Source organism: Gastrolobium bilobum, unplaced genomic scaffold (genome assembly GCF_033153095.1).
Source record: "Gastrolobium bilobum isolate Gb01-03AN ecotype WA unplaced genomic scaffold, APGP_CSIRO_Gbil_v1 utg18271, whole genome shotgun sequence".
Lineage (NCBI taxonomy): Eukaryota > Viridiplantae > Streptophyta > Magnoliopsida > Fabales > Fabaceae > Gastrolobium > Gastrolobium bilobum.
Genome location: NW_026896070.1, coordinates 20,659 through 41,873, shown reverse-complemented (window position 1 = coordinate 41,873; position 21,215 = coordinate 20,659). Strand labels below are relative to the sequence as shown.

General features: G+C 35.6%; 3 protein-coding genes across 3 annotated transcripts; 1 reads left to right on the top strand and 2 right to left on the bottom strand.

Moving 5' to 3' along the window:
* LOC133297621 (uncharacterized) lies at positions 1-1,938 on the top strand. Its single transcript, XM_061496787.1, has 3 exons — positions 1-343; positions 450-1,205; positions 1,294-1,938. The coding sequence occupies exons 1-3, from the start codon at positions 263-265 to the stop codon at positions 1,567-1,569; spliced, it is 1,113 nt and encodes a 370-aa protein (XP_061352771.1). The 5' UTR covers positions 1-262; the 3' UTR covers positions 1,570-1,938.
* A 17-nt stretch (positions 1,939-1,955) lies between these two features.
* Positions 1,956-4,650, bottom strand: LOC133297623 (uncharacterized). The gene is made up of 4 exons (XM_061496789.1): positions 3,960-4,650; positions 3,411-3,638; positions 3,110-3,201; positions 1,956-2,968 (listed from the first exon to the last, which is right to left on the bottom strand). Exons 1-4 carry the CDS (start codon positions 4,608-4,610, stop codon positions 2,350-2,352), a joined length of 1,590 nt encoding a protein of 529 aa, XP_061352773.1. The 5' UTR covers positions 4,611-4,650; the 3' UTR covers positions 1,956-2,349.
* A 5,832-nt stretch (positions 4,651-10,482) lies between these two features.
* LOC133297622 (uncharacterized) lies at positions 10,483-17,456 on the bottom strand. Its single transcript, XM_061496788.1, has 11 exons — positions 17,391-17,456; positions 17,111-17,286; positions 16,889-17,000; positions 16,301-16,319; positions 15,567-15,594; positions 14,889-15,041; positions 13,933-14,114; positions 12,998-13,848; positions 11,559-12,852; positions 11,060-11,143; positions 10,483-10,742 (listed from the first exon to the last, which is right to left on the bottom strand). The coding sequence occupies exons 1-11, from the start codon at positions 17,454-17,456 to the stop codon at positions 10,678-10,680; spliced, it is 3,030 nt and encodes a 1,009-aa protein (XP_061352772.1). The 3' UTR covers positions 10,483-10,677.
* Positions 17,457-21,215: the final 3,759 nt, after the last annotated feature.

Genomic DNA, 21,215 nt, shown 5'->3' with positions numbered 1-21,215 from the left:
CGATGATGGGGGGTTGTTGGGGAGAGTGCCAGCGGAAAAGGAAAGGTCGGTAACCCAAAAGACACTTGGGAATTGGGAATTGGGATTGTACCAAAAAAAGGTCACTTCGGAAATTTGAGAACCCTAGGGCCTCTACACCTTCTTTTGACAATTCGTTGGGAGGATTAATAATTTGATTGATTACTGATTACGCAGTGTTGACGGTTGAGTGTGATTAATAATAATTTGGTTGCAGCGTCACTCCTCAGCCACCGGCACCGCAATGGATGGTGGAGCTTGGCAACCTCGGGGTTATGGTCCTGGGCGTGTGAACCATCCTACTCCTACCGCTTCACCACCTCCGGTAATTAATTCGTATTTATCTTTTTATCAAGAAATTAGGGTTTTTAAATTATTTTATGTCGTGTCTTGATATCATATGATTCATTGATCGATGGCTTTGGGTGTAGGTTGTGGGAGATGAACAATCTTCTGTGAGTGGCAGTCGCAGTAATTCTAGGGTTACTAAAGATGGAAGAAAAATTTGGCAGCAAAAGTCAGGATCACCTCATCCTGATTGTAGTGGAATGTCTCACTCTCACTCTCATGAGGATAATGATGATGATGATGATGATAATAATAATTCACAAACGATCACTACTAGCATTAGCCATGGAATGGGAACACAAACAGAGAAGGAGCCACCCTTTGATATTTGCCCCCCTAAACAAGGCGGAGGAACGGTTGTTTTGAAAGCTCCTTTGCTTGTAAAGAACAGAGAAATAAGGAAACAAATGAAAGGCTGCAGTAGCAGTAATAAAGGATCTGTTTTGAGGCCTGGGATGGTCCTATTGAAGGGTTACATTTCCTTAAGCGATCAGGTCAAGATAGTGAAAAAATGCAGGAATTTGGGGTTGGGTTGTGGAGGATTCTACCAGCCTGGTTATGTTGAAGGGACAAAACTGCATTTGAAGATGATGTGTCTCGGCAAAAACTGGGATCCTCAGACAAGTCAATATGGACACCTACGCCCTTCTGATGGAGCAGAGCCACCCGACATTCCTGTTGAATTCCATGACTTAATTCAGAAAGCAATCGGGGATTCCAATGTTCTCATTCAACAACATTCTAAAACCACTAATCCACACAACATACTTCCCTCCATGTCATCCGACATTTGTATTGTCAATTTCTACTCACAAAATGGCCGACTAGGTCTTCATCAGGCATGTATATATATAATATTCTCATTGAATCATTGTCAACTGCTGTGTGCATACTTTTTTGTAATCATATTTTGGACTGTGGATGCAGGACAAGGATGAAAGTGTAGAAAGTCTTCGACAAGGCTTGCCAGTGGTATCCTTCTCTATTGGAGACTCAGCAGACTTTTTGTATGGTGATGAGAGGGATGTTGACAAGGCACAAAAAGTTGTACTAGAATCAGGAGATGTTTTGATCTTTGCCGGAAAGTCTAGAAATATATTTCATGGCGTAACTGCTATTCATTCAATGACTGCCCCCAAGCTCCTGCTCGAAGAAACTAATCTACGCCCTGGCCGATTGAATCTTACTTTCAGACAGTATTAAAAACGCCTTTGCTATATATATGCTTTCAATTGTTTCTGTTCTAACTACCATAGTGTGCTACCTATCTATCTTGTAAGCAAGGTTGCACAATGTCATATGCTATTTGGGGGTTGTAATGCTGTGCTATTTTTGTAGCCATTTTGGGTTTAGATCTTGAATTTCTCAGTCTGTATAGTTTATCATTGCTTTCAAAAGCAATCACTTTAAACCCCTTTTAAATTCTGCTTTCTTCAGTTCCCAAATTCTCTCCGTCGTGGATCCCCTCCTTCCCTTATTACTAGAATTTTTCCAATATGCTTGGATAAATCATTTTGTCAATCACCATGTAAGTTCTTCCTGGTGCTGTGCATGTATTGACTATTAAGGATTTCCAATTGAACGAAGTATTCTTTACGATTATCACATTCAGTCAAACATTGTCAATAGCACGTCTATTCCTCGAATCAAAAGCTTTCTAATCTGCGTCACTGGCTGCACATGTGCTTATCAACAAGCATCAATCAGAAAATCATATAATTTCAACTTTGAATGATCGAACAAGAGCCATGAAAGGCTGTTCTTTATTTTGATTTGTAAGGGAAATTGAAATTTAACTTCAAGTCAGTCCCTTATTTATTCGTGTTTGGGAACAAATAGCATAACATATCCCATCCCCACTTATAAACAGAGCAAGCTAAGCTTCCATTAGCAATACTTGGCTCAACCAAATTGTATAATTTAACTTATAAATAGCATTAGACTTGTAGTTATATTGTTGTAAAGCGGTTTCTAGTCCTATAATCAAGCTCGGTTCTCCAAAGCTAATGCAGCAGAATCCACATGTACAAGCAAGCAAGAATAAACTTTTTGCTTCAGTCTTTCAACAGCCTCCACCAGCCCCTCACTTTCTGAGTTTAAACTGCTTCTCAGATTGTCCAGCCAGTCGTTTGCATGCTTAAGGTGGGACAACGTGAGAGCTATATGGTTGGCTTGGTCCATTTGTCTCCCTGCAAAATCTTTACTCTCCTTGCCCTTCGCTTGGGTGCCCACGGAAAACCCAGCATCCAATGTCTTTTCCAAGTACTTCAAAAACCATGATCTTGTTTCATTCAAAAATACTTCTCTCAGCTCATTGATCTCTTTTATACCATCGCCTTTAGCCCATTCTTGTTTCTCAGTCTCTGATAATTCGGTTAAGGGTCTTGGAGTCTTTGGTGTGCTTTTATTTGGCATTAAACCTGCCTTTTTGCCAGGTTTATGTTTTTCTGCAGGAGATGGAATCTTATCTAGTTGAAATGATTTATCTTTCAACTGAATTGTACCATTTGGCTGGTCCATGAGCTGTTGAAGAGAAAAAAACTTGTTCAGTGTGACATGGGGGTTCTCTGATGCTGCTGAAGAGCAGATATTGGCGAACATACTGAAAAGGAAAGATACAGGTAATAACTGAAGGTAGAAAACCACCAAAGAATGAACTCATGAAGTATTTGTTAATTCCATAGAATGAAAAAATCATTTAATTAACTAATGTGTGCCAAAATTTAGATAAAAATCTATATACCTTAGGCACTTGAGTACAGTTGCTGCAGCAGATGCTTCCTTTTGAGCTTCTACTACAACCAGAGAGGCTAGATGTTTCCTTCTAAGAATTCCCTTTTAAAATGAAAATAAGGTGGACAAGAGGGAGCAAATTAGGTTTATATGATTGTTAGAAAAAGAATCATGTTAATATGACGACAAACACAAGGGTTCAAGGTATTTATTTGGGTTGGTATTCTGATAATGTTTGAATTAGCAAAGTGACTACAGAGAATAAGGGAGACGATCATTGAAAGAGAGGGAGAAAGTAAATTCCAATGCACCTTTCCAGGCCTCAAAAGTTTGGCTGGCAAAGAGGACCATGGAATTGCCTCAGTGATTTTGCTTTTATCTTTACTGCTGGACAAAACATTCAAGTTCAAATTTTCCTGTTTAGTAGAACTGCGTTTGGTAGAAGTGCGCTTGGAGGGTGCTATCACACTCTCCTGAGCAACGTCTTGCTTTGGCGAAAGTGCTTCCATTCGAGTACGAGTCGGAGTCATTGGGAGTACCTGTGATGCTAAAACTAATCATTGTCACTGCATTGTCTTTCTTGTTAGCAAATAAAAAAATCATCATTAAACTTGATTGTTTCCTTTAATTTCTACTGCAATATGTTTGTCATTTGTTTTCTATTATATTCTAGCAATGAAATTGAATCATTTTCAGCTGCAATGCAGAAAAGAATCATTAAATTACTCTTTCTGCCCCGATCTTCATGTTTGCTATACAGAAATGGTGACACTACAGAATCTCTTCGGATGAATTGAATAGAAGAGGTCAAATTCTACAATCATACAATACATAAATTGAATCCACGGCTAGGATCATACCTGACCTTTAATCTCTTGTTGCTTTCCTTTTGCAGATCCCACCTTCTTACCATCCACACCATTCTCTAAATCATTTCCTTTGCTTCCTACTTTAGTATCTGGTACATTCACTTTTGAGTTTGGAATTAGAACACCCTGCATGTACCTGGATGCAACACCAGCTTTTTCCTCTTTAATAACAATCTTCTGCCTTGAACTTGGATTCTCTTTGGTATCTGTTAAGTCCATGGATTTTGAACCATTAACTCCATCATTATCAGGATGCAGTGGACCCTCTGATGGCTCTAACATCTGCATTAAATCCTTAGGATTGCCTTCAAAAGGGTGGCGTCCAGGAACTGGTCTAACCCCAAGAAGAATAGGGACTGGTGTACCAGCCTCGATCCTATCCACATAAAAGAATTGGCCAAGCTGCAACTTGTTATTCATTATAAGCTCATTGTCTTCCTTAGAGAGTGAGACATAGGTTGAATGAGAAGAGTCGGAGACTTTTATGAAGAAACCATGGTTAGGCCATAATTCAGACCCAGATAATGCAGGCACGATGCTGATCACCTGCAGAAGGACTGAGCGGTATTCCCCGCGAACTTTTACATTAGAGTTCATACTTTGGAGAAGCTTCAGGAGAACTCCAGGTATCAGGGATGCCATTCTTCTAATTATACTTCAAAGTGTTAGTAAACATGCATGTTTGGGATACTTCTTTGCTATTAATTGACTCATCTTTTTTGTGTCCTAAGCTGATTTAAGTTGGAAAATCCAACCCATTCTACTTTTTTCTAATCACCTGAAGGATCCAAATAATGTTGCAAATACGTAACTAACTGAAAATTTCAATCTTCAAACTACGAAAATTAAGCAGCCTGGTGTAAAATAAAAAGTAAGCAGAAAAGCAATGAAAAAAAGCTTTCTATAGAGGCGAAGTGAAAGAACAATATTACCAGACAGACTGGAGGAGAATAAAGGGTCAATGCCAAAAAAACAAAATCGAAGAGGCCTTATTTGGTGATGGGGTGGGGTTATAACTCGTAAGATATTCTGTCACAGAGATGACAAACTACTTAGCTTCCAAAACAGAATGGCTATGGTTGCTTCCCCAATAGCTGAACAAAGAACATCTAAAGCTTTGCATGCCAGGCACGTAACAATCAAATTCTCTTGGCTTGAAAGCCAAGGAAACATAATATACTTCTTAAGCGTGAGAAACGTGACACACTTTCTGTGAGACACCAAATGACAAATTAGCTCTTGTATAATATATATATATATATATATATATATATATATATATATATATATATATATATATGAGACAGGATCAACTTACACCAGTGTAAGAGTAATATTTTTTACACTCAATCTTAACCGTTGATTTTCGTTCATCAAACGAATGTAATTAATTAGATTATTCCCATTAATTAATTATTAATTATACCCGTTAGATATGCGAAAATCAACGGTTAAGATTGAATGTAAGAGTTATTACTCTTACACTGGTGTAAGAGGATCTTACCCCTCTCTCTATATATATATATATATATGAGCTTATCGTTTCTCAAGCTGCTTGAGATAATAATATCTCCGGCTACTAAATCATAACCGTACAAAGATGGATCAATGGTGATAAAGGAAGAGAGAGAAAAAGGGAATCATAACCATATTCAAAGGTGAATCAATCAATATAAAGAAATAAATAAATAAAATGACGTAGTTTTGGGTAGGGTTGGCAAAAGAGTCAACCCGGCTCGACCCGGCCCAACCCGCATTCAACCCGTAAAAAAGGGGTCGGGTTAGGGTTGGCCCGAAAAAATAAATGAGCCAGAAAACCCAACCCAGCCCGACCTGAGCCGGGGTAGGGTTGGCTCACGGGTTGGCTCGATAATCAGCTCGCGGGTTGGCTCGGAATAAATCTCGCGGGTTGGCTCAAAAAAAGCTCGCGGGTTAGCTTGAAATGATGCCAGTGGGTTGGCTCGCGAGTTGGCTCAAAAAAATTGATTTTTGTGGAACTAGTCTTATTTGTTCTCCAAAACTGCTAAAATTATCAACACTGCCAAAAGGTTCCAACTTTGATCTCTTCAAAGGTACCCAGATTGGAAAAAGAAAAAAGATTGAAGTAACAAATCTTATAATGTCAACAACATAGAAGAAGAACAATGAATCCATTTTCATATATATATTGGGGGAAAATAAAAAAGAAATATGAGAAATATAGAGAAAAGGGTATTGCACCTTGGGAGTAGTGGATTGCGTTTGTTAAGAGAATAGGCCAATAGACCCGAAGATGCAAGGTTAATGGTAACAGGGTGAACAAGATATCCAAGGGGGCAGAAGAATCTTAGGGCTAAGGAAAGTGACGAGTGACGACGATGTGAGCGTATGGCAGTTTTGGAGTTTTCATATTATTATTATTTTTTTTAATACAATCATATTTTTTTTTGAATTAAAAAAAAAATACCCAACCCGCAAGCTGGCCCGTTTGACCCGCGGGCTAGCTCGTTTGGGTTTGGGTTGTATCGGGTCGGGTTGAGTCGGGTTGACAACTCATTTAGGCCAACCCAACCCGACTCATTTAGGACGGGTTGGCTCGTTTTTGCCATCCCTAGTTTTGGGGTAGCCGGAGATAAACTTATCTCAAGCTGCTTTAGAAATGTTTTTTCCTATATATATAGGGAAAAACATTTCTCAAGCTGCTTGAGATAAATTTACCTCCGGCCACCCCAAAACTACGTCGTTTTGATTATTTATTTCTTTATATGTATTGATTCACCTTTGAATGGTTATGATTCCACTTTTCTCTTTCTTCCTTTATCACCATTGATCCATCTTTGTACGGTTATGATTTAGTAGCCGGAGATAACTTTATCTCCGGCAGCTTGAGAAATGATAAATCCATATATATATATAGAGGGAATGATCCGTTTACACACTTTTTTTTTATAAATTTTTACAAACTACACTATGTACTCCCCGTAGAACATAGTGTAACCTAGTGTTCTCCCGTGAGAACATAGTATAGTTTGTAAATAAAAAATTTGTAAATAAAACCCTCCCCTATATATATAAAGAAAAAAATATCTAACGTTACTTTAGACAACTTTATCTAATATTTACCGAAATAATGTAGTTTTGGAGTTAAAAAATTAAAAAATTACAATAATAAAGACTATTATAATCCTGAAATAAATTAAAATTACAAACACATTATGATTTCTGATCCAAAAAGACGTCGTGTTTCGATGAATATTAGATAAAATTATCTAAAGTAACTTTATAAAAACAAACTATATATATGGGAAAAGTGTTTGTCATTTTAAATGACATAAAGTTATATCATTTTAAGAAAGAGATAGACACAAAGTAAATTTTTTTATTTAAATTTTAAATTAAAAAAAATCACCCACTTTTTTTCTCCCATTATTTCCATTTTTTTGTATCTATCTCTCTCCTAAAATGACATAACTTATTTCATTTAAAATGACAAACACCAAACCATAATATATATATATATATATATATATATATATATATATATATATATATATATATATATATATATAAAGCCTTACGCTTTTAGCAATTTAATGGACATTATGGTCTCTATGTTGGTGGGGCTCAATCTGGTCATGTTTCGTTTTTAAGTTAGAGACAATGTAACCATTAAGAAAGGTAAGGATATTCCAATGTCAATTTCTTGCGTGGCGTCATTACAAGCCCTCTCCATATTTACAACTATACATAAGAAAATGAACTAGATTGAGAAATCTGCAATCCTAATCTCAACAAGCATAGTCATTCATTCATTTTCCGTAACGAAGTCCCACCATATAGCATTATCGCCAAAAAAAAATATCTTCCAAAAAAGATATATGAATAAAGTTCTTCTTTTCCATATGAATGGACCTCGTAAAGTTAGTAAGGGATATCAATCATTGAAAATAAAATTTAAGGGAGTATGTTTCTTTTCCATCCAAGGCACTGCTTGCTTCATCAAGCAGTAGCACCCTTGAATTTATCGATATGAACAAAACTTTATTTTTTAATTATGACCTAGGCTATTGCAATCCTTTGCTTCTGGCCCCCCGATAACTGCACCCTACTTGCTGCACCAACCCAGTGAAGCGTGGAGAAAAGGGGAAAATAAATAAACTTCTTTACTACTATTTATATACTTGTCTTTTTTATAAAGTAAGAACAAACCATGATATTGTGTATTTTATAACAAATATATATAGTTTAAGATTTTCAAGCAGCCAATATGTATATAAAAGTAAATGAATCTATTTACCAAAAAAAAAAAAAGTAAATGAATCTCACTTTTTTTCTCTTATTTTCATTGGATCTCATTCACTCTTAGGGCTTGTTTGCTGTGACGTATAAGGCATGATAGTATAAGCTTATACTATACGTTATGACATTTTTAGTTGTTTGGTATGACCATCGTATAGTATTAGCTTATACAACATAATCCCTTAATACATCAAAACGATGTATAACTTAATCCGGCCTAAGGGTGAGGGATAAGGCCTGATAAGATCTTGATTGATGTATTAACATCGTTGACTAATATAATTCTCAAAAATTAATATATTATAATCTATTAAAATAAAAATTAATTTTTCAATATATTAATTTTTATGAAGACTTTTATTTTTATAAAAATTAATTTATATTTTGGACACACTGATCAATAAATTTTTATAAAAATTAATATCATGACATTTTTTGAAGAATTATATAAATTCTTTATTAAAGGATATTTTTATTAAAAATATTTATTTTTATCATATATAGTATTATACAGTACATTACCAAATACTAGATGATATTATCTTATACAATATATTATTTAATACAATACCGTGCCAAACGCTGGATAATATTAAAATTCATTCAGGTCTTATACAATCAGGCCTTATACTATCAGGTCTTATACTATCAGGCCGTATCCTATACTATGCATCAAACATGCCCTTATAAGCATTAACCACACACACACACACACACACACACACACACACACACACACACACACACACACACACACATATATATATATATATATATATATATATTAAATTATTGTATTTTTTTAGAGTGACATAATCACATAATATTTAATTATTCTTTCTTGAAACCTTCTTAAGCATAGGCTTGGAAAAAATGAGCCTCGTAACCCAGCTAAAATGAGCCGAGTTAAGTTAGGAAAAAATGAATTAGTAACTCGAGTCAATCTGACTCGTTTCAGCTCGAAAAAAATCAAGCTAACCCACGGGTCAAACGGGTTGGCTCGCGGGTTGTAGTTTTTTTTTAATATAAAAGTATAAAAATTAAAGAAGGTAAAGTGAAAAGCTAAAACCTAAAATTTCAAAAGCTAAAACCTAAAATTTCAATTCCAAAGACCCAAACAAAAATACCCTGCAGCTGCCAATAAGTCCAAAACTGTGCATTAAGGACCTTTTTATATAGTATGTGTGACATTGTGAATGTGGTGCCAACTGCCAATAAGTCCAAGTCCAAATACAAAATTTTTTATGGTTTATCTGAATAATGTCTTTGTATTGAATGAAATAATAATTTAGGAGAAAAATTTAGAAGTTATAACATTAATGAAATTTTATTTTATTTTTTATTTTTTCGAACCAACCCGTGAGCCAACCCTAACTCGACTCGGGTCGGGTTGAGTTTTCTGGCTCATTTATTTTACAAATCAACTCTAATCCGACTTGTTTTTTTCGGATTGAACACTGGTTGAGCCGGATTGGCCCGTTTTGCCAACCCTACTTAAGCATTAGATGAAGCTAAATAATAAAATTGAGTCCACAGCATTCGACGCCAATTCTTATCATACATTTGCAAATGTGCATAAAATTATACAAGATCCAACATGAGTGGTAAGTTACCTTCACCACTGACTGAATTTCACGTAAAACTTCTGTTATTAATATTCTTCAATCTCATGCAAGAACAGCGTTATTTAAACAGAACCAAGAGTCAAAAAATGATAACCGATTGAAGCACAAAAAATGAGTATAAAATGTGCAATAGAATGGGATTACAACTTTTCCATTCTACAATAATGATATTGGAGTCTTTAAGCAAAAAAACAAATTACGCAACATCACAAGGTAGGTAATGACTACTGAGGATCCACTGCCAAATCTATTTACAGTTCAACGTTTTACAAGCAGTTGAAATGTAAGCTTCGTGAAGACAAATGAATAGCCGAGATAAGACAGCCAAGAGTACATCAATGTGTCCATCAAAGAATAACTGCAGTAAAGTGGCAAAAGCTCCCTTCAAACGGGAACAGGGGAAAAATCTTCTTGCAAATATTACTTCGCAATCACATCAATCTTCTTAACTCTGACAAGAGTGATTCGTTTAAAAAAGAGTTCAACTCTGACATACATCACACCACTAAATCAAAATAAGGGTAAAAAATGCCTCTGTACTGCCAAAATCACAATCCCAGTGCGCCAATTGGCAACTCTTCATTGAATAAAGTATCAGCATATTTCAATAAAATTATCAGCCGTACTAACTAATGCACAAGGAAAAACCTCATGAATCCATGAAAATATACATAACCCCATCATAAATCTTTTATATAGCTCATGATATCATGCCTACCTCTCATTTATGTCTCATACTTAAGAATGTCCTTTACACCCTATCACTGAAGATGATCCAAATTACTTGACAGCACGCTTGCTGACATTTATCTGAGCTTTGAGTCATTACCCTTGCTTCGGAAAGATGAGAGAGAGAAAAATGATCGGGGAGCTGCGCAAATTGAAATTTGTGTAACTAATGTCATACGAAGGCTACTAAAATCTGTATTAAATGTCATCTAGAAAAAGAAATCCAAATAGTATACAATCTACTTTCCCTTTAGTGAAAATCACATTTTATGCAAGACACGAATGACAATGTCAAGAGAGCATGCCCTTAATCCAGAGGGAACTACCAAAATTAATGAAATACTAAGAAAGATGTACTGAGGATCATCTCCAGGTACCCGACTACTTCATTCATCAGAAAGACACTTGTTATGCCAAAAGTGTATGATAAAAATGACCTAGAATAAGATTAGCCTTCACCTTTTAATGAACTTCCTGACATATGGTCATCCCTAAATTTAAAATGAGCAGGAGGTGCCGGGATGGAGCTTTGCAAGGATTGGTCTGCAAGAATTCAGAATCAAATTAATCCATTAAAATTTGATTGTACCTTTTTTCGACTCAACTAAACTAAAACGTGAAAATTCAAACACGCAAACATGATTATGCTCAACCAAAAAAACGCTGATAATAATACAATTCATGATCATGAAATTAGAGACATAATATTGGCAAGCCGTTCCCTCTTCCTATCCTAGTTCACTCACCAAAATCAATGAAAGGAAAAACTTTGATCAAAAGGGCCAAAACGAGATAGAAAGCATGAGAAGAGGATCCATTCCCTAATAGAAGAATAGCAAAGGAAGTTGGCAAAAAAATACTAGTAAAACAAAATTGCTTAAATGGTTAAACTTAAATAGCTAAGCAGTAACCAAAAAAGTGGCTTAATAACAGGGAATTAGCAAAAGGAATATGTTACCTTGTTCGTTGAACAGCTCACTTTCATTGAAGCTATCATCAGGAGGATGACTATAAGAGAATGCCATTCTTGATTTCCTCAAGTCTTCTGATGACCGGTTAGCAAGATCTCGGCCATCTTCGGTTTCATCATCTCCTTCAGAAGTAGTAGCAGAGGTCCAGTCAACCAAACTCTCTGACCCACGATTTTTCCTCCCAAAATTCAGTAACCGTTTAAACCCTTTAGTTACGTCCTTACGGGGCTGATTTTGGGATGAACTAGCAACAAGAACAGGTTTCGGGGAACTTCCCCATTTTTTCCTCATTCGAGCAGTATCAGACTCACTGTGGGTACGGGAATGAGAATTCCAAGATGCAGGGCTTCCAATTGGAGAACCCATAGAAGTGTCAATGTCAGAGGACTCATGAGGGTAAGAAAAAGGATGAGGAATGCGTGAATTCCATAACAAGGAGCTTTCAACTGGTGAGTCCTGCAGAGATCCCACACCATTGAAAGATGATGGCATAACAGCAGGCATTTTGGCAGCTGAAACAGGGTCTACTTGAGAAATTGACCTCGTAGAATCCCCAATTTTAGACCCAGATTTCTCAGATAGGAGGCTCAGTGTCACCTTTCCACTTTTAGTCATAGTTTCAATCTCGTCCTGCTCCTTTCTGGCTATAGCCAGAGAATCTTCCACATCAAATACCAGTTCATGAAATTCTTCATTTTTCAGGATATCAGATGCCATTGATGCTTTCATCCTGATAGCACCAGTGCCTAGGCCATAGCCCTTTTTAAGTAAGGACCTTGGTAATTGATCAGTCTTCTCCATATCAAATTTCAATGGAGCCAAAACAATCCCATCTGAGTTCAAAGGGGACAAATTGTTGAACTCTGCAGGATTAGCAGAACTCTTCCGTATAGATTGAGGTCGCTTTGGCTTCTCTTCCTTGATATGAGCGCCTTTGCTACGGGCATTGTTTCTCACCTGAGGGTGGGTTGGTGTTTTACTGACTCCAGAAAAAGGCTGTGTATTTTCTTTTCTTAAATCAGACAAGTTTGGAACAGACTGAGTAAGAGGACTGTCTCTTCGCCTGCCACTGCCAGAACTGGAATTGGAAATCTTGGCTGATGAGATTGTTGAGCGAGGTGTGCCTGAAGATATACGTCTGTTACTGTTAGGCAAATTTTTCTTGCTTTGCCTTGAACCACCATCTCCAAAAGTTGATTCACTAAATATGCTATCTTGTCCATAAATCTTTTCTTCAGAAAAATCTTCATCCTTCTCATTCTGAAGGGAATCTATTGGATGCTATCGAAAGAGAGGGGAGGGGATTTATATCAGAACCGATAAAGATGTTTTAAGTAATTAACAGGAAAGGAAAACTTGGAATTGTAAAATATTAAAGCTCGGCTGTTATCGAAAAAAACATAAGACAAGTAAAGAATTAGAATACCTGGTCTCTCTTAATATTTGGTTTGTGAGCACCTGATGCTGAGAACTTGGACTTCATCTGAGCTCTACTCCGCTCAAGACTATCGTGCATGGCCTTCATGGAGGCTTCCTTTTCTGTTCTCTTGGAACTCCATTCTTCCCTAAGTTTAGCATTCCTCTTCTTCATGTACTTGTCATAAAATACTCCTCTAGAATCATCAACAAAGTTGAGATCTGAGAAACTGTCGCTTAAAGCATCATCTCGAGTTGGTTGAAGCAGAGTGTTTGTGGAATGCAAGTGAGGGGTGGAGACGAGGGGCTCAATTCTCCGCACAGAGACAGAAGCAGACAGTTTATGCTCAGCAAAAACCTTTTCAAGCTCATCTGCCTTCATTTTGAGTTCATGATCGTGATGGACCCCCTTACCCTTAGAATGCCGAACTTGCTCTAAAGGAGCAGGAACAGTTGAGGTTACCTCGTAAACTTGTTCAGCAGGAAGATTTAGCTCACTAGTTTCATGGGTGTTAGTGCGTGAGTTGCTGATTTGTTGAGGCTGGGGCTTGTGGTACTTCATTTTTGGGAGTGGGAGTTGGTGTTCAGAATCAGAGCCGGAATCCTCATCCTCAACCTTAATTTGGTGTTGGTGTTGGTGTTGGATAGAGAATGAAGAGTCCTTCGTCACCTGAGCCTCAGCCGTAATTGCTGCAATTGTAGCTGTAGTTGTAGAGGTGGCATGCAAAACAGAAAATGAAGATGGCGGAGTACACAAGGAACTTGGGCATTTGGTGTCAGTGTCACCCCTCACATCAATGCTAATGTCACTCCATCTTCGAAACACTGACTTTCCAGCTCCAGCTCCAACTCCAACTCCAACTCCAACCATGGGTTTCGCCAACGAACTCTCCTTCTCCTTCTCATTCTTCTCCTTCTTATCTTTCTCCTTCTCCTTCTGCTTGCTTTCGAACAGAGAAATTCGATCCTGCACGCTCAGCCGCTGCGCCTCCTTCTTTTCTTGCCACGTGGCAGCTTCAGCCTCGTCAATAGACACGTCTGACCCAACTGATGATCGCATTTCCCTCTCATCATCCTTCTTCCATCCTCTACTTTCGTTCATTGACATATATTTACTGCAAGCTTCACTGCGTCGTCCAATAAATTCATTATTTTTTCTCAATTAAGGATTCTCAATATAAACATAGTAATATTATGGGTTTGATGTTTGTAATTTTAAACGACATAAGTTACGTCATTCTAAACGAGATAGACACAGAAAAATGAAAATCATGAGAGAAAGAAAGTGAGTGATTTTTTTTAATTTAAAATAAAAAAAAATATTTATTTTATTGTGTCTGTCTCTCTCTTGAAAAGAAAGAGTGTTTTGTCATTTAAAATGACAAATATTTTTCCCTAATATTAATGATAAAGAACCAATTCAATCAAAAGCTTAAGATAATAAGTAAAATTACACACTGGGCTTAAAGGGTGAGAATAGAACCCTCACCGAGGCTCTAATAAAAAATCAATTCAACCCAAAAACTTAAAATGATCAGTGAGGTTGCATTAATAGTTTATACTATTCTCTAACATTAATTATAATAATTAATGAGCATTTTCAACATTTGCCAACAGAAAATGCACTTCTAACTTCCATACCTTCCATAAAATGACAGTTCATGCAATTCATATTTTAGCGTTTTACCATCTGCCCTTTCTAGTGCCTTCTCAATTCGTTGAGCTTCTCAGCTTACCATTAAATCCAATTAATTAATTATAATGATTTAATGGGAATTACCCTCACTAGGAATTAAGAAAAAGATTTCAAGTTACATAAAGGAAGCCTATTAGACTATGTTAAATCAAGTTATGTTACTTAAAAGAGACTCCTGAGATTAAATTTCCAGAGTACTACTTACTATAAGCGATGAGCACCAAATCGATCTGCAAAATGTTTCAGTTCAGAAACAGTGTCAGGATTAAAACCAGCAGCCGAAGCACGAGCACAAGCTGCAGTTAAGTCCTGCCTAACAGCACCAAGTCGTATATCAATAGCCCTTAGTAGTTCCTTCCTGTACAAGTGATTTAATAAAAGATTAATAATTAAGTAAAAACAAAAAATTTCAACAGAAAAAAATGATAAAAAACTAATCGGAATTATATTGAATTACTGACTCTTCCATTATCTATTTCACATATAGATTTAATCACGAAATCAATCCAAGTCAACATAAACAGTCGTTTACCACTTAGCTCCAGCGATTCACTCAAGTAGTAACCAACACAGAAATCTCCAAGTTTTCCAGTACCCAGGCTACAATTTAAAGTTTTAAACTGCATCAAATTCCCTGATCCCACTTTCTAAAATATCCTAACATCATATACCCCGATGTCTCAATAACAAAAAGGATAGTTCTTTCTCAAAAAAAGAAAAAGAAAAAGAAAACCCTCAAGTTAGATTTGCACGAGCAAATTTTATTTGCTCAACTGCTAACAGAGGAACCCCAACATCCCCAGGGGGGGGGGGGGGGGGGGCACACGTGCAAGGTGCAATTCACCAGGATAAAATGAAAGAGGGTGTAAAGTGGAAATGATACTTAGTTACTTCGGCTGCTGCAGTGGCTCCTGTTCCAACCCTACCTGGAGTAAATCGACCAAAATATTGTCAGCTTATTGGTATCAATCAGCTAAGATTAATCAATTGAAAGAAAAATCTTGAGGTTTCCAGAAGAACCACAACTGAAGTAAAAAATGGCACTTGTTAGCCTCTGCCGGAGGTCAAGGCCATGCATGCCACTTAATATATTAAGCCATCAAATATCACCTGCATATAGCATTTTATATAATCCATAGGGCACAGTGCAGAGAGGCATATTGTTTATGATTAGTTACAAGAGAGACAAAAGTTAGAATTCCAAACTCAACTTTTTCTTACTATAAAATTTATACAAGCCCTCACTTTCCTAAATTTTATTCGCTTTATCATTATTTTCTCTATATAAGAGTCCAGGTGATTTGTGAAATAATCATAAATTTCATTTGTTGTATCTGTTTCTCTGCAAGGTATCAATACTTGAACCCATTTTGACATGCTCCTAACAACGTATATAAAGCAGTTTGCTACTAGTGCAATCATGGATGCATGTGTAATTAAGAAATAATTTATCTTTTCTCAATGGCTACAATTACTTCATTTCCTTTTCTATCTATTCAGATATAGAACCTCCGTCAAAATGACATACAGAATAGATTAACATCAAATTAGGCAGTAATTAAATAAATCATTACAGCAAAGATAACATAAAAAGTGCCCAAATATTTAGAAAGATACGCCAGCTCATAAATTTAGCCTAAAGATACCACGACTCTTCTATTCTTTCATAAATAGATACCACAACTCTTATGTAATTTTTAGGTTTAAGTTATATGCTATCTGCATTGTCTATTTAACGTATATAGGTTCCTTTCAACACCTTTTAACAAAGTGTAATCGTGAACCTACCCATACTTCTTGCCAGAGACAAAACACTGTTACATCCGAGGAGATTCCTATTTCCAGTCCTGCCCCAACTATCCAAGGGCCAAGCGATATCAGCATATCAATCAAACCAGTTGTTTGATGCATGATACAAACAACTAAGAATCATATTTACATAATAGATAGTGGTACAAACTGATAAGATAAATTCATCAAAGTATAGAGGCAAACAGCAACACACGCAATAGATAAGCTCCATACCAGACAGAACATAGTAACTATGATAAATCTTTGATAAGGTTTAATTGAAAGGAAGCATACCTTGTGCAACAGTACGTGGATCACCTTCCCCCTGAAATGAAATGTACAGGAGATCAGCAATAAAATAAAAGTGATGGTTTTGTTCTGCTATTTGCACTAATCTTCTCTGTTTGATCATACATCTGTTGTTACCTGAGAATATATTTGTCGTGCTCCTTCCAATTGTGACATCTCTGCATCAAAGGTATTGACCATTTCTAAAACCTCTGGGGTGCTAACAAACCGCACAAACCTAGAAGCACCAAGGCCAATCAAGTATTAAAAAATCCACTGATCACTGCATACAAAGGCACCAAATGCCATAATAGAAATATAATTTTTCCTCAGTATCATTGCATTCACCTTTCAAGTGTTCCTTTTGTAAACCATGTCTCAGCATTTTTATCTCTCTCAACTTCTAGCTTAATTGACTGGACTGCTAGTGCAATCTGTTCTTCTGCAACCTTTAAATGGGCCACAAATGGCTTTACTAATCCTGATGCTAGTTTCTCACTGTTGCCATCCCTTGAAACAAACAACTCAGATCTGCCCATTCAAAAAGAGGAGAAACAAGAAAAACAAATTACCAACTCTAGTTGGCAACAAAACCATAAAACAATTAGAAAATGTGAAGGAAGGTTGCTTCACACCTTGAACGCCTCGGAGACAATTGGAATACAGCACAATCAAGAGGTGAGTCGGACTTCATTTTTGTTTAATAAATGAGACCCTAAATCATATAACCAGGAGCAATCTGCATCAACAATTTCATTTGATTTTAATCAAAATCAGTAAAACTCCAGTCAAGAAACCCCAAAGACAGAATGTAGATTACGCTTCAATACCAGGGGAAACGATAACAGTTTACTAAATTATGTAACCAACTAAAAAGTGCATTACTAAATCCCACCTGTTCCAATGATTATACAGATCCCAGTTTGTAAACAAAATGGCACCAAAACAGAAATTCAAATTCGCCAAACAAGAAATAGATCTGATTCAGTAAAAACAGAACTTCTCATGCTGCATAAAAAGTCAGAAACCAATATCAATATGCAATACCAACCAAGCTAAAACCAAAAACATGCATAGAAAAAGCAGAGTTTCATGCACACACACTCACTCCTAAAGATGCGTATACACAATCAAATATGAATAGAAAAACATTATATTTACACTGAAGAGTGAGACGGGACGATCGAGGAAGTGAATGCGTAGCGAGATAGGACGCTTGAAGATCTTCGATTGCAGAACCTGATCCTCCAATTTCGAGTTCAAAAGGGCACCAGCATTTCTCTTCCCTTCTATGTTCCTTTTGTCTCTGACTCTCAATGAATAAGCTCTTTTCTTTTTTCCCTTGTCAATAATAGTTTTTTGTAAGTTTTACGAAAACCCTGCTACAATGAAAAGAAGGTTTTTGCTTTACTCATCCTTTTAAATTTAAATATTTAGGAGAAAGAGAGAAAGAGAGGGGCGATGTGCAAGTTCAGACAAAAAACGAAAATAACTATTTAGGACATGACATGACATTTGCAATTTGGTAATTTGTTAATGGCTTTGTACTAAGAAGTAAGAAGTAAGAAGTAACTGCGCGATATTCAATTCAAAAATCTAGAGCAATTATTGGGAGGTGGGATTAAGTGAGGTTTTCAGTTTCACTGTGCGAAATTTCTTTTTTACTGGCTAATGTTGTTTTGTTTTCCTTATGGTGGTCATTAAATCTAACCAAAAGGATTAAGGATAACTTTGGGATGATTTGGGCAACAATTGCTCTCAATCAGGTTCCGTTTCCCATATTTGTCGCAACCAAACTTAAAATCAATCAATTTCACTTCGTAACGTATTTCACCCTTTAATCCATCATTATCCTTTATCCTAGTGGCTAAAACTTACATCACTACAGTCACTTTCTTTTTTTCTTTTTTCTTTTATCCTAGTGGCTAAAACTTACTTACAAAAAATAATTGTTTTTAATTAATTTTTATTAGTGAAAATGCCCAATCAATCTAATTTTTTTATATTATTACTATTTAATTTTATATTGACACTTAAATATGATTAAATTAATTATTTCAAAGATTTTGTTGAGAATACATGTTAAGAATTAAACAAACTTATTAATTAATTAAAATAAATATTATACTGATTTTAAATTTACAAAATATTAAATACTTGTACTTTTTTTAATGACTTTTTATATTTTTCCTTAATATGTTTTAAAAATACAAGTTAATAGTTTTTTAAAATTTATATTATACGCTACACCAAAAAAAATTATATTATACGTTACACTAATTAAATAAAATGATAATATGTCATTAAATATAAATAAAAAATAATTTTTTTGCATCAAAATTACATTCTAAATAATTTAGTATAATAACATAGCAACTAGATGGAAAACATTTAGTGCCAAACTTTTTTGCTTTCATTAAAATTGTATGAATTTTATCGATCATGTTTATTAAAAAACTTCTCTATTATTTCATCTTAAATTATTCTTATTATGCATAAGATATATGGAATATGAATTAAAACCCCCAATCATGTAATAAACAACATTAATATTAGGAAACTGAACTTTCTTTAAAGACAAGATAAAAAGTTTTTTTTTAAATCTTCATTTTTGCGTATTTTTAAAGATAAAATTCTTTAAATTATTTGTCCATAGTTAAATCCTTAAACATTCATCTAACACAGTAAATTAATTCAAATCCAAAGCTTGAAATGCTAATTAAGGGAGAATCCCTATTTTAAGTCAAATTATAATTAGAAAAAAAATAAAAAATAAAAACTTAAGGGAGAGTCGCTTTTTTAAGCCAAATTTATCACTAAATTGTCTTTATATATTAAAATGTAACCGTGCAAATATATAAACAAGAAGATAGATCTAGAGGGGGGAAATATTATTTATGGGTTTTATTATTCTCCTTCAACATAAGATAGGTATCTTATGTTGTAGAGATAAAATGGGTGGGTCCCACCATTACAAGAAAAAAGAAAAAAAAGAAAAAAGTGAGGTGCGGAAATCGAAGTGAGAGAGTAGGAGAGAAGTAATCTTATGCAAAAGGAGAGTAATATTTCCCATTATTTATTGCAATTAAAATAATTGATTATTAAATTAATGTCGATTTGAAACATATCATATCATATAACAAATGCAGTTAGTTGCACATAAAATAGATACCCAAACACGTGGCAGCGCACCATGGGTTAGATTTCAATTCTTACCCAATTAATTGCTTATTATAAATACCCAACTTCATCCCACAATCCCTAATTTCATCCATTCAACCACAATCCCTAATATTATACAATATTTATTTATTTTAATTGCAATATATAAGTGTTTTTTTTTTCTGAAGATAGAACAATGAAATGGGCAAAAAATTTTTTGGATATTTTGGTAAATTTAGGTACGTGATACCCTTACCAAACTCATCAAATCAAATGTTTTTCTTTCAAAAATAATAAATGAAAAAAAATCAAATGTTTTTCACTCAAGTCATTCGTTTCGATCAAACCTAAAACAACTTTAATTTTGTTAAAATGGATTGTTTTATATCAATGTAAATTATATTTTTAATTTTAATAATTAGTTTCATTTATATTTAATTATTTTAATTTATTGAATATGTAACTCATTTAATACAGATGAATCAATAACTAAAATTTGATGTAAAATCTTTTTTACACCTCGACCGAATTAGTCGATTAATTGATATACTGGTTGAGAAATTTAAAAAAATAATAACAATAGTATTATACGTTATGACTTATGACAATGACGGGTTGGCAAAACGGGCTAACCCGGCTCGACCCGGCCCAACTCCCATTCAACTCGTAAAAATCGGGTCGGGTTAGGGTTGGCTCGAAAAAATAAACGAGCTAGAAAACCCAGCCCAACCCGAGCCGGGTTAGGGTTGGCTCGATAATCAGCTCGCGGGTTGGCTCTAGGAGAAGGAAGAAGATTTTGAAGAAGAGAAAAAAATCTAAGTGTTGAGCGCTAAAACATTCATCCAAAACGTTTTAGCACCCTGCTACAGAAAGAAGTCAAAAGATGTTGGTCTGGAGCGCTAAAACGTCCATCCAGAACGTTTTAGCGCGCTGCTACACGTCAAAGCCAGAAATATGCAGGTCTTCAGCGTTAAAACGTTAAAGCTCAAACGCTTTAGCGCCCTGATGCTGGAAAATGATTCTGGTCTTCAGCGTTAAAACGCTCAAACCAAACGTTTTATTTTTTTTAATTTAAAAAAAATACCCAACCCGCGAGCTGGCCCGTTTAACCCGAGGGTTGGCTCGTTTGGGTTCAGGTTGTATCGGGTTGACAGCTCATTTAGGCCAACCCAACCCGACTCATTTAGGACGGGTTGCGAGCCAACCCGACGGGTTGGCTCGCTTTTGCCAACCCTAACAATGACAATGGCAGAGACAACAAAAATAAAGGCAATGGAGGTGACAAAATCAA

Coding starts and splice junctions, on each gene's coding strand:
- LOC133297621 (XM_061496787.1), top strand. CDS start 263: ATGGATGGTGGAGCTTGGCAACCTCGGGGTTATGGTCCTGGGCGTGTG. Junction 344..449: donor CTACCGCTTCACCACCTCCG/GTAATTAATTCG, acceptor CTTTGGGTGTAG/GTTGTGGGAGATGAACAATC. Junction 1,206..1,293: donor GCCGACTAGGTCTTCATCAG/GCATGTATATAT, acceptor CTGTGGATGCAG/GACAAGGATGAAAGTGTAGA.
- LOC133297623 (XM_061496789.1), bottom strand. CDS start 4,610: ATGGCATCCCTGATACCTGGAGTTCTCCTGAAGCTTCTCCAAAGTATG. Junction 3,639..3,959: donor AACAAGAGATTAAAGGTCAG/GTATGATCCTAG, acceptor TTAGCATCACAG/GTACTCCCAATGACTCCGAC. Junction 3,202..3,410: donor AACTTTTGAGGCCTGGAAAG/GTGCATTGGAAT, acceptor TCATTTTAAAAG/GGAATTCTTAGAAGGAAACA.
- LOC133297622 (XM_061496788.1), bottom strand. CDS start 17,456: ATGAAGTCCGACTCACCTCTTGATTGTGCTGTATTCCAATTGTCTCCG. Junction 13,849..13,932: donor TCGAATTTCTCTGTTCGAAA/GCAAGCAGAAGG, acceptor CCATGGTTGGAG/TTGGAGTTGGAGTTGGAGCT. Junction 12,853..12,997: donor CAAATATTAAGAGAGACCAG/GTATTCTAATTC, acceptor CTCTTTCGATAG/CATCCAATAGATTCCCTTCA.